This window comes from Hypomesus transpacificus, unplaced genomic scaffold (assembly GCF_021917145.1).
Source record: "Hypomesus transpacificus isolate Combined female unplaced genomic scaffold, fHypTra1 scaffold_159, whole genome shotgun sequence".
In the NCBI taxonomy this organism is placed as follows: domain Eukaryota; kingdom Metazoa; phylum Chordata; class Actinopteri; order Osmeriformes; family Osmeridae; genus Hypomesus; species Hypomesus transpacificus.
The window spans coordinates 426686-439497 of NW_025813724.1; the positions used below are offsets into that span (position 1 = coordinate 426686).

Sequence of the window (12812 nt, forward strand, 5' to 3'; positions counted from 1 at the left end):
ACGTCACTCATTGGTCCACTTCCACCAGTGTAGCAGGAGGTGGAGAAAGTTTAAGGAAACATTGGACTGAGAGCAGTACATGACTGGAGCAGAGGTGGGAATCTGGAAAACATCAACATTTAAGGGATGTTACTGCATTTGGAATCAGTCAGAATCTATTCTATTCTCTGAGGCGTTGTGTTCCAGACTATAATGTTCAAAAAGTGAGTGTATTTTACTATTTTTTCTTCTTTTAAAGATCCTTGTGTTAATATGGTTTGCATTTTAAGTAGGAATACATGACAACTTCCATATTTCATCAGAAATTATGAACTATCAATTGATCTATGTTGAAATGGTGTTCTTTTGAGAGGCATAAGATATTCTTCTTCATAGAGGCTGACAATAATAGCCTACAATTGATGGTTTTGTGGCTTGGTATAAAGCCAAATGACAAAGTGAAAAAATACTTTTCATTTCCATGTTTTGTTTTTGGAAATGTTCGAGGAACTATACGAACAGTATGTCTTATAGTAGTATACGTATCAGAACAGTTAAAAGGCTGCATGGGCCAATATATCATCCTGATATAATTTTAATGACTGCAATCCTGTAACACTCGTCAGTTCACAGAGCTTAAATTCTCTTGGAAAGTTTTCAATTGTGGTACATACACAGTGTGTCTCTCTATGGCCTCAAAACGCAAACAAAAATCCTACTGTTGGCAATTGACATAATAGCACATTAATTCAAAGTATTGATTGGCAAAAGACTACTTGCAATGCTTAGTGCATGAGAATTGTCCTGATGGAATGGCTTCAGTGGGCTATACATATTTAGCAAATTTTTATTTTATTTTTTAAATACTAATTAACTTGGCAGTCTCTAGTAAGGACAATTTTACATTGTGTTTAAGTAGCAGCTCCTTCCCTTCAAAATTCCTTGTTTTAACCATAACTCCCCCCATATATTGAATATTTGAGTGATTAGGCCTGTCCCTAATTTGCAGTGTAGGAGCATAAAGAGACAGGATTTACCAGCAAATAATTTTTAAAAATTGATTTTATGGCAGTGTTTCCCTTAGCATTGTTTTGGAAGGGCGGCTGCCCCCGCACCCCCCACCCTCATCCAATGAGACCGCCCGGCCAACTAAAACAATTACAACATATTTATAATCAGATGATATATAAATAAAAATTAGAATACAGATGTGCAAAATAAAGCAGTTTTCACACATACAGACAATTCACTTATTGCTTGTTGCTTCATAAGTTAAATTCATTTGGGACTAATATTCAAGTAATGTTGCCCTTGTTATTCATACCTGATCGCCTGTAGATGACTACACTATATCCATTGGCAGCAACTACATTTGCATGAATTCACCAATTTGCTCCTCGCGAGCGGCTCCGTGTGGTGCTGGAAATAGCATTTACTTCCTTGCATATACTGTGCTAGCTGTGTTATGCTAGCTGGTTTCATTTTGACTGGCAACATATTGACGTTGCTCGTCAAAAATGCCCTAATAAACACAAAGAATAGGGGCTTGCTAGGCTACCTGTTTTTGCTGCCAGGTATTTCACACTGATTTGTGGGGCATGTCATGTGACTTCCACTGAAAATTAATGAATTACACATCGGTGGTTTTGGTCATTTTCTTCTGCCACATCTAATTGTCTGGACCAGGAGAAGTCATTAACTTAATAAGGCGTTAACGCTTACGTTATTAGCGCGTTAACTTTGACAGTCCTACTTTTTATCCTAAGTATTTGACCTTGGTTACCAAGGGTCTTTTTGGAGTCTCCAAAAGAAAACGCCTGGATGTACTCTTAGAAAAACGTGTAAAAATGAATATATTGTGGTATTATATTTGACTTTTTACTTGAATTAGGTAAGGCTTCATGCTGTGGTCCAATTGTGTCTTCCAGCCAATACCTACCACCTCTAGACCTTATTTTCAAAATCCAGGTGGAAATAAAAACTCTCAATTTCATTGTGTTAAAGCTTCAATTTCTTAAACCAGTAGGACTTACAGGGGTCCTGACAACATGGGAAAGAACGTCACATTTCAAAAGAGACCACAATGTACTCCAAATGGTTCAAGAACAGCTTTAAATGTACTATGGGTATGCCATTTTTAGGTGTTTTTGACAGAATTGAGAAGAGGTTTCAATCTGTGCAAGTAGTCAACAAATACAGGGTACAGTATTATATGCGTGTCTTTACTATAGTGTAGCAAATAGCTCAATTAAACTGTCTACATTAACACAATCCATCACATTATTTCATCCAATATTTAATTGAATGAAATTTTACTTAATTCAGTGACATGTACCATAAACAATGCTAGGTGATCTGCCCAATTTAATTGATGATCTCGACTTTGTCATTCCTCCAGATGACCTGCCATCTGCTTTGTTTGGTTTCCTGTCTGTCTCGAGCCATGCTGTCTCCCAGTTCTCTCCACTGTCATCTGGCCTCTCTGCTGTGTTTGTGGGCACTGTGCCATGCCCAGCTGGGCCATCATCTGACCCGTGACTCCACACTCATCCAGCTTCGTCTGGCAGGAGACAAGAGAAAGCACTATGAGGGCAGAGTGGAGATATATTACAATGGAGTCTGGGGCACAGTCTGCGATGACGACTTTTCCATCTATGCAGCACGTGTGGTGTGCAAGGAGCTAGGGTATCTGGATGCTGTGTCCTGGTCACCTTCTTCCAAGTATGGACAAGGAGAAGGTAAGGAGGCAGGGGTCCCATTGTATAGGTACATTCATTTCAAAAGTATATTTAAACATTTACACTAGTTACATTTCCCAGCTAAGAAACGTAACTGAGACATTTGTGACCTTCACCTAAGGCCTTTCAGGGGTACTGAATGGCACCTTTTCAGGACATCATAGGTACATTCATAATGTGTGAACGGGAACGTTATGAATGTACCTATAACGTCTCAAACAGGCTGTGACAATCAGTACCTCTGAAAGACATTAGGTGAACATTACAAATGTTTCCGGTACGTTTATGTACATCCTGAACATTTTCTTTGAGGTCATCCTCAGTCCGGACGGATGGTGAAGTGTAGAGAATTACACTGGAAAACGCTAGTGCACTCTGGCGCCTTTTTTCCTCAGTATAGTAGGAGAGTAACTGTACATTTATGTGTAAAAATGTAAAAAGTCCACACATATAAACAAAGATAACAATGCACACTAATTAATTCCCTAACAATTCCTCTATTGGAATGTACCTACACTGTTTTTACTAAAGGTACTACCATGTGGTTACATGGTAGTTAATGTTACGTTTGTGTAAAGTGTTGCTAAATGGCTAATGCTAAATGTGCGGCTCAAAATTGCAAAGGCAGTTGCAGACTACATGGGTTCTTGCAGAAACGCGCTATGACATAGCAATGGCTACAATGTTCTGAAATAGATTTGGCTGCAAGAAAAGAGGGCATGTCCCACATAGTGATATTTGCTTAATTGGGTGTGTCACAGTGTCACTTGGAGCATTGAATCTACCGGATACATGAATATTCAGGAGAAAATCCCCCGACCCAAAAATTCACTGGAAATCCCTTTTTGAAGTGGCGGGCTTAGCCTGAATGTGTTTGGTTACACTTTAATGTAAATTATTTTAATATTACTGCTAATTTGTGAGCCGAGCATCCCTTAAAAGTCATACCTCAGTCTACATTAAAAACAAACAAAAAAATGTTTTATGCAGTATGGTTTGTGAAAAGCCTCAAGAGAAAGGATATTCAAATGACTACCATAACCTTAACTTTACCAATGCACAAACAATATGTTTAATGATTTATGGCGATTGCAGTACAGTTGACAAATGGTGCAACAACAAGTCTAACAGTTGTGTACTGGAATTAACCTTGTTTGTGCATCGGCAGAGTAAGGGTTTATTCACAAAGTCAGTCATTCATCTCCCAGTCGTCATCTCAAATGAGTTTGCTGTGCTTCCTCATTCCAGGTCAAATCTGGCTGGACAATGTCCACTGTACCGGGAGAGAGGAAAGTCTGGCTCAATGCGAGTCCAATGGCTTTGGAGTGTCAGACTGTAAACACACAGAGGATGTCGGGGTGGTCTGCAGCCAGAAACGCATTCCAGGCTTCAAGTTTATCAGCAACAATAATGTGGAGGTACATAAAAAAGCACACATACGTTTTTTAGACAGTAATGTATACTGCCCATGGACAGTGCTTTGGGTTTGTGTACTGTATGTCTATTAAGAACACAATACATAATGAAACTGATTTGGTGGACGTGCATTAAATACACAAAAGCTGAGCACAATGTGAAGATAAATATGGTTAAAAAACTATTTACACACTCCTGAAGGCATTGAGGGAGATGGTGTGTGCGTGTATGTGTGAGGGGAGGTGTTGGATTCCAGACACTTCCAGGTCTTCCCTTTTTGTCTGTGCCTTCCTGAAAGAGAGAAGCATTAGTCATTTGAAATCTCTCTTCTTTGGTGATACAGAAATGGTTTGCCATATTTTTTTAAATATTAATCTAAACATCCTACACAACTTCCAAGTAATAAACATTTCTATGGAATTTTTTACATACAGTTACATCTATCTTTTAAATGCAAATGGAAATAACTTGGATAAGTATCCACTCCCTTTGTAATACCACAACCCTTTGTATTACCCTTTTATAATACCACTTAGCTTGGGTGTATCAAATCGCCAGAGGTGGAAAAAGTACTAAAATATTGTACTCAAGTTAAAGTAGCAATACTTTGATGAAATGTTACTCAAGTACAAGAGAAATTACTTATCTGAAAACTTACTCAAGTAAAAGTAATGAAAGTTCATTTAAAATGTAAAAGTTACTTAGTTACATTAAAAAAACTGTAAAACGGGATGGGGGCATCTCTCCAATGTAGTGAAAATAGGACAAGGGGTCATAAATCCAAAACTATTTTGTTTTTAATTAAAGAAAAATCTATAAATTGTATAGAAATCTATACAAGTGCAATAACAACTTAAAACATGTCACATATGACATGTAAGACCCTTATAAATGTATAATTTGCCATTTTAGTACAGAATATCCCATAAAACGTTTTCAAATAATCAATTGAAAGTGAAAGTACCATACATTGTTAGTTCTGAGGGCCATCCTTCTTTTCTTCACAAACATAAACAACAGTTGATAAGCACATCAAGGCCAAATTAAGTGTTTGACTCCATAAATGAACAGAATATAACTAAAATCTCAGTGTAAGGGACATTTCAGAAAGAAAAGCAAAATACTCTGATGGCAGGCTGGGCTCTTAATGTCTTATGATAAAACACGTCAAATAAACTTCTAACTACTACTACAGCCAACAGCTAACACAACCAGGCAGCTACAGAGCTACACTATGGGGGCTTGTTCATGAGTGTAGCGCTGTAGCTCTAAGGTTGTGTTAGCTACTGGCTGTAGCAACTCGAGCTACATAAAACCAATTTCCGGGTTTTTGTCCGTACCGCCAGATGCTGATCATTTGTCACTGTAGTGGCGAATGATCCTAATGTAGCAAAATACAATACTTCACTTAAAACGTAATCAAGTACATTTTTTATTACCGATTTGAAAAAGTACTTGAAAAATGCAAAATACACAATAAAACTACTCAATACAGTAATGTGAGTATTTCGTTACTTTCCACCTCGGCAAATTGCCTTCACACACCTAGATGATTGATGAAAAGTTGACCTTTACGAGCTAAACTTTACTAACACACAATTTCAGGATGAAATACAAATGTTATTTTAGCTCTGTAGTGACAGATCCGAGGGGTACAAAAAAATTAAAAAGGTTTGAAAACTCTCTTAGCACAGACAAGAAAGTTAGAAGTAGAAGATGTCAGACAAACGGAATCCTGGAAGGTTATCATTGGGAACCCACACAAAAAAATTCTGCAGAAGATTTGTTTCACCACTTCAGATACTGATGAGGTTACACACCAACTGACTCACACACACACATACACACACATGCACACACACACTGGAAATACCATCCAGTTGTGATGTTGAGAGTCGCTTTGTACAGAATGGAGAATCTCTTTGGGGTTGAGAGACATAAGGGGAGGAGGACGAACAGGAGGAAATTCCTTCTGAAGTTGGAATTCAACACTAATCTAAAACTCATGCCCATATAGGACAGCATGACTAGGAGTTTCCCTTAGTGTAATTTGAAATAACAGTGCAAGAAATCAATGTGATTTTAACGCTATTGACTGTCCTGATAGGTACTCTACTAGGTTTGGAATTCTCAAGTGACATTTTCTGCCAGTGTTTTAATATGAACACAAACCCTTTGGACAAAAACTCCTAGAGTATCTGTAGGAATAGGAAGCCTCCAACCAACTTCTTGTCCCTATGTTGTTTTAGAATTTATGTGATTGTACTCCGCAGATTGGTCTTTCCAAAGTATTTAACAAATGAAGTCATCCAATTGGTCTTTAAAAAGTGTGGGAGGAAACTTTGTTTATCATCAGTTAATGCTAAGTTCAACAACGCTCACATGGGATTTATGTGCACATAGGAATGGCATGCTGCATGAAGTAACAGTCACCACAGGGTGAGAGTCTGGTGTTCATGGTCAGATGGAAAGAATGCACATCTTAAATTTAATATCCCCTACTTCCATTCATTTCATGGCATATTGAATGCAACTTAATTGCAGATCATTCTGCATTTTAGATGTAACTGTGGTTTGTCTAAATATCGTCTTACATAAAAGCATAGGAACATGTTTATCCTGCATAATAGTAATAATCAAGTTCTTGGCATTTCACCTTTGTAAAGTCAAATGGAATGTTGATGAACGTCATTGAAACATAATTTAATATCAGAATCAGAAAGGGTTTTAATTGCCATGAAAGTTTGCACAGACAAGGAATTTACTTTGGCAGGAAGGTGCATACATTTAACATATAGGAGTCATGCTAGAGATCCTGCATGGTCAGACACCACTTGTTATAACAGTATTGTGAGCCTTCCACAGAAGGCCAACAATAGTGTCCATCAGACTCTCCACATTCCTAACTCTATAACAGCAGGCCAGAAATTCCCATGACACGCCCCCATCCCCCATGCAATGTTTTACTTTACGTTCCTATGTAAGTATAGAGTCAGATCAAGTTTGACCAATGCATGGTCAGGAACAGTTAAAGGCACTCTGCCAACTCTTGGGTTGGTGTGTTTCAGTCATTAGATACAGGAAATGATTTGTCTGCTTGTAGTTCTGTTGGAACTTGCTCTTGCTGGGATTGTCCATGTGGGAATCTCGTCTGGCCATGTGACTCTTCTTTACAGTCTTCTTTAACCTTTTGTCCTTTAAGGATATTCATACAAGAACATAAAGACTCCAGATGCCAAACACAAACACACACATACTGTGCCAGCAGCATGTTCTATTTTGTTCCAGTCAGTTAGAACGACTGGGATAGGGTAAGGTAAAAATGTTGAAGTAATTACAAAAATAAACTTGTCTCTGACTTTTGCATGATTAGGATACATTCAACTTATCTTTAGTGAGAGGTGGGGAGAATACGTGACCTTTCTGTAATGGTGAGTCAGAAATTCAGAGGTGAATCAGAGGACTGAAATGCAGAGTGGTTTTAGTCTATCCCTGTAGAGGCCTCACACATCAATCTTGTGATGGGAAACATTTACAAAACAGTCTGGTTTATTTCAGATGGCCACATGAAAGTTGTTAAGCAATAACACTCCCTGAAAGGGACTTAATTTTCCCAAGATTTGAAGTTTGTCAAAAACAATAGACTACTTTTTATAATATTATAATTTTATAATCCGAGAATAATACAATTGGATAATATTGATTTCGTACATTGAGATAAATATGGAGGAATGACTGTTGTATAATATGTTGTTTTACCTTAACATTTTACTTATTAACTTCATATGAGAACATTTAGGAGATACTCTATATTTCTTTTCTATCATTTAAACAGTTCTGGTTGTTTACTATCAATGCTATGCCTTACAATACCAGTGGTAGAGCTGGCCTTGTAGCTAGACACTTGGGAAAGGTAATTAACCTAAACAAATTGCCAAATATATATTGTAGTTATCAGTTTTCTGCAATAGTTTCATTGCGCACAACATGCAGCTCTGTTTTCTGAACTTAGTATGTCATTTTAGGTTTATTAGGTGGTATAAAGGGGCATTTGTACATCAAAACCACTCATTCTGCGCTTATTTTGAGGTTATGGGAAAGTTTCTTTCAGGCCTTTCAAACATTAAAATAACAGAGTGTACATTTTAGGTAGACTTTACACAAACTGTGTCATGCTGATGTTATGTCTGGTGGTCTAGCTGAAAGGAAATGGGTGGACTAGCCTTGGCCATGGGTCTTGTGGACCCTTTTCAACCTAAAGACTCAGCACTTTGGTTTCCTCTTATAGATTAAAGAGTAAAACCCAAAACCGAAACACCAACATTCCAATCCTCTACATATTTACATGAGAGAGATCCCAAACTGAACATCTCTAAGGTTTACTGATGGCCTTCTGGTCAGGACCACCTTTCTCTTGCTCTGCTGCCCCAACAGTAAAGTAATTCTGGGATCAGCAGGATTTCAATGATCAGATAAAATATTATTTCCTTTCTTCCCATTGTGGTGAGAGAATTTACAAGAGGAAAGAAAGAACCTTCAGACTTATGTCTTTGCTGAGTTATTTGTTCTCTCTTAATTCATTTTGGGGTATTTAAGGACACTATAAACACTTTCTTCATTTCAGGAAAAACCTTTTATACAATAATTTAGGGGATTAGAAGTTTTAGCAGTGTGGATATTGACATTCATTGTATTCCTTGTCATAGGTGCTGCTATAAGTTAGTTTGCTTTGTGTCTGGCTAATCACACTTGAGGTTAGCAAAGGTATCTAGAAAACATAGTGTTTTATTTCTTCATGAAATAATTCTGTCTCCAACAAAATCCCCACTTTCACCAACTACTTCACGAACTGTGAATACATCTTCATAGATACCTACAGTGTGCTATAATTATGAGCAAAGTCACATTGGTATTCAGTGGCTTGCTGATCCATGTTTCTCTCCTTAACTTCTACTTCTGTCAGACCTCCAAGAAAGTAGCTTAGCTGCATTCCATGCATTCCATGAAAATCCTCTGGGGTGGAATCTGGGAAGGCTAAAAACACTAAAGACAACAAAAAGTTATCCGCCTTGTTCCAATCCACAGTGCTCAAAGAACCAGGGAATACCCTGAGGGTGGAGCTTGCAACATGAGAGGGAAATCTTTTTTGTTGGTGGTTGGTTAATGGATATTCCATATGGGGGAGATGTTCCCTCTTAAAGGACACCATGACTCATCGTCTCACCAAGATCTTGAAGGAAAAAATAATTGCCTGGTGGGGTGTTCCACTGATTCTTGTCTAGTCTTAAAAAAGCATGAAAAAAGCAAAAAGCAAATGATTTTCTGCTCCTAGGGAGACAGAAAGATACCTGGGGTTGCTAGTGTTTGTATGGTGATTGGATTGAAAATAAAGTACAACTGTGATACCATTCAATGAAAAAATACATCCAGCAATTTGAGATGGAAAATAAATGTACTAAGTAATGAGTCTACAAATTCGAGGTTTGATAATTACACTGATTTTCTATAGCAGAAAAAAGGTCAGAAATACCTTTACAGCCAGTAAGACCTTAGCATTTTTTGGGGGGGACTTTGGCGTGATATATTGCTCCGTTCCTTGATAACTACCACTTGATTGATTAAATAATAATAAACATCTAATAGGAGATTGAGGGAGGAGAGAAGAAAACTAGGAATTGTGGAGATCATCAGACCAGAGATTATCCATCTCTGCAGCACATGAGCTCCAATGACTACTGTTAATGAGCTCATGCCAATCTTAGCTCTGAAGGGAGATTATAACATACAATAATAATACAAAACTATTGATGCTACAATTTACTAAATTAAATTAGGCTGTTTTTGTAGCCTATCAGAAATTGCACGTTACGTTTAGACTATTAAAGTTAATGTCAAATGTATATCATGCACAATTTAGGGATAATCTCCAAAGCATACATTTATGACCAGCGCAATATGCAGTTCTCAAGATTTGTATTACGTTACTTACATATAAATTCTTAAGTAGCCTAGCATGTTGCATATCTTAGCAGGGAAGTCTCAGTTATAGGCCAACTTATCAGGTGATCCCTATGAGCACATTAATATTATTAAAAAAACACTTTTATTGTGTCCTGTAAATTAATGTAAGTGACATACAAATCATGCACATTTCCATAAACTGAAATATGTTTGCATTAATCTTTTTAACACTTGTTATCACAAGAAATGCACTAGACATTGGATTGGGTTATGCATACATTTCTTCTGCTAAGGATATATCAATGTTTGTATTAATATTCATAACAGTCCTGGCCCCTCCACAGAGTTTTAATGTCCAGGTGGAGGATGTGAGAATTCGGGCTACATACTCCCATCGTAAGCGCATTCCCATCACCGAGGGCTTCATAGAGGTGAAGGATGGAGGCAAGTGGCGACAGATCTGTGACAACGGATGGAGTGAAATGAACAGCCGAGTCATCTGTGGCATGTATGGCTTCCCTGGAGAGAAAGGCTACAACAGCAGGGCCTACAGGTAAGTAAGCAAAAAAGGGGATCCATTTCAAAAAAGCATTCACACCACTTGGGGTTTGTGAAGCGTTAAACAAAGTAGACACAACTGATCAACCTGATTAGTAGGCAGTTATCACTCAATAGTAAAGTATTTGTCTGCAACTCAAGAGGTTGCAGGTTCAAACCTCATAATGTGCACCGGTTGGATGAAAGACAACTGGGTCGGGGAGATGACCGAGTGCCCAACGGCCTCCAACAACAAAACAGAACTCAAGAGTTCCTCTACAAAGATGGGAGAACCTGCCAGAAGCAAATCCATCTTTGCAGCAGTCTATCAATCAGGCTCTATTGGCTTTTAAGTGGCTCCACGCACCTCCTTAGTTTAAACATAAACCTAAACTACTGTATATGACATGCCTGGGAGTTGTGTTTTTAAAACACAACAAAGGTGGCAACGGTGAAGGAGTACAGTTCGTCTTATGCATACATCATTGGATGGTTATTGCAGCCAATGGAAAGTAAAAAGTTCAAAGTGAATTGTTTTTATAGGTAACATTTTTGTATATATCCTATTCTACAAGACATTAAATCTGCCACTTTTTGCCCACGTCTGCTCGTGTCAGATAAAATAGCTGTAACAACACTTAACTTCCCTATATATGTTTACTGGTGATACAGCTTTCAATGGTTGGGATTGAGATAACAAGTTGTACTTGTAGGTGTTTTCATTAAATGTTTTGTCAAGTCTGGCTTTAGTCAAAGGTGTAAAATGCCTAACTGTTGATCCAAAATAATGGGTAAATGGATAGACAATTTGACAAAAAAACTTTCATCTGCAGTCAACACACAATTAAGGTAGCAAATCTGGTTCATACTTACTTTACTTTTAAGTAAACACCTTGAAACTACGATGGAGTGACTATTCATGTACTTTGGATCACAATTTGTTTCTTGGTCGTCACTGGTGTCACGCACAGATGTTTCTCCTTGCAGGATGCTTTCGAAACGTCGAAAAAAGAACTACTGGGGTTTCTCAGTCAATTGCACAGGCAATGAGGCTCATCTGTTAGACTGTAAGCTTGGTCATCCGCTGGAGCTGAAGGGCAACAAAACCTGTGAGACGGGTATGCCTGTGGTGGTGAGCTGTGTCCCTGGACGAGACTTTGCAAATGACATCACCACAGGCTTTATGGAGGCCTACAGGATACAGGTATGTCTGAACAGATGTTAGAAGGCATTGTTGAAAACTTTCTGGTTTGGCCTCATCGGTAGTTCTTATTCCTATAAAGAAAGAAAGTGTTTTGAACACCATGATAATTATAAGATCTACCATAACAGACATTATGAACTGTTATTATGTCCAGATCCATATGTTTACCACACTGAACCTGAATAGTAGCCGGTCGCCATGCATCAGATCAAATCTCCATAGCTAGTTTGCCCACAGGTTTGTATTCCTTTAAGTTCATGCCGTTTGGGTTGAACTTACTTCCAAAGGTAATGGAATTAATGTAGATTCTGGTCTGATTTACCCATAGACCTGTTGTGAAGTTAGACCAAGCCTCAAAGGCGATTAAAGATGGTGTCCTTGTTAGTTTAAATGGCAAGTGCTCAGTGGCACATTGAAGCTTGCATAAACCGAGATACGGTGAGCATAGGGTGACCAGCAGCATGACCCTGAATAGGAGGACAATTGGGTTCAGAAAGGAGGACAATCCCCAAAAGTTGGGGGGGGGGGGGAAATTCAATAAAAGTGCACTTTTCTTTGGTGAGACAAGTTTAGTCAAAAGATAAATAACAAAATTAAACAGTACCATTCCTCAAACAATTTCAATTGTAATATGCGGGCGTCAGATGGCTGAGCGGTTAGGGAGTTGGGCTATTGATCAGAAAGTTGTTGATTCGATTCCCGGTTGTGCCAAATGACGTTGGGTCCTTGGGCAAGGCACTTCACCCTACTTGCCTCGGGGGAAAATGTCCCTGCACTTGCTGTAAATTGCTCTGGATTAGAGCGTCTGCTAAATGACTACATGTAATAGAAATTAAAATATATAATTTGGTCAGCTCAGCAGCGGTTGGTTTATCATCCGCTGTTGTTGTGTTTGGAGCAAAAAATTATGTTAAGGAAGAGTGCCCCGCAAAACTAGCATTATCCTTGTACAGTTGCGTAGCGCTGGCATGCTGCTG

The 12812-nt window shown here is 38.3% G+C and overlaps 1 protein-coding gene across 1 annotated transcript in view; it reads left to right on the forward strand.

Annotated features, from left to right (window-relative positions):
• Positions 1 to 12812, forward strand: part of LOC124488958 (lysyl oxidase homolog 2A-like) — a 29796-nt gene continuing 16984 nt past the window's right edge. The window contains exons 1-5 of the mRNA XM_047051530.1: positions 1 to 203; positions 2378 to 2717; positions 3966 to 4135; positions 10439 to 10647; positions 11619 to 11835. Coding sequence (XP_046907486.1) covers positions 2378 to 2717; positions 3966 to 4135; positions 10439 to 10647; positions 11619 to 11835 — 936 coding nt within the window. The 5' untranslated portion in view covers positions 1 to 203. The remainder of the gene's footprint in view (positions 204 to 2377; positions 2718 to 3965; positions 4136 to 10438; positions 10648 to 11618; positions 11836 to 12812) is intronic.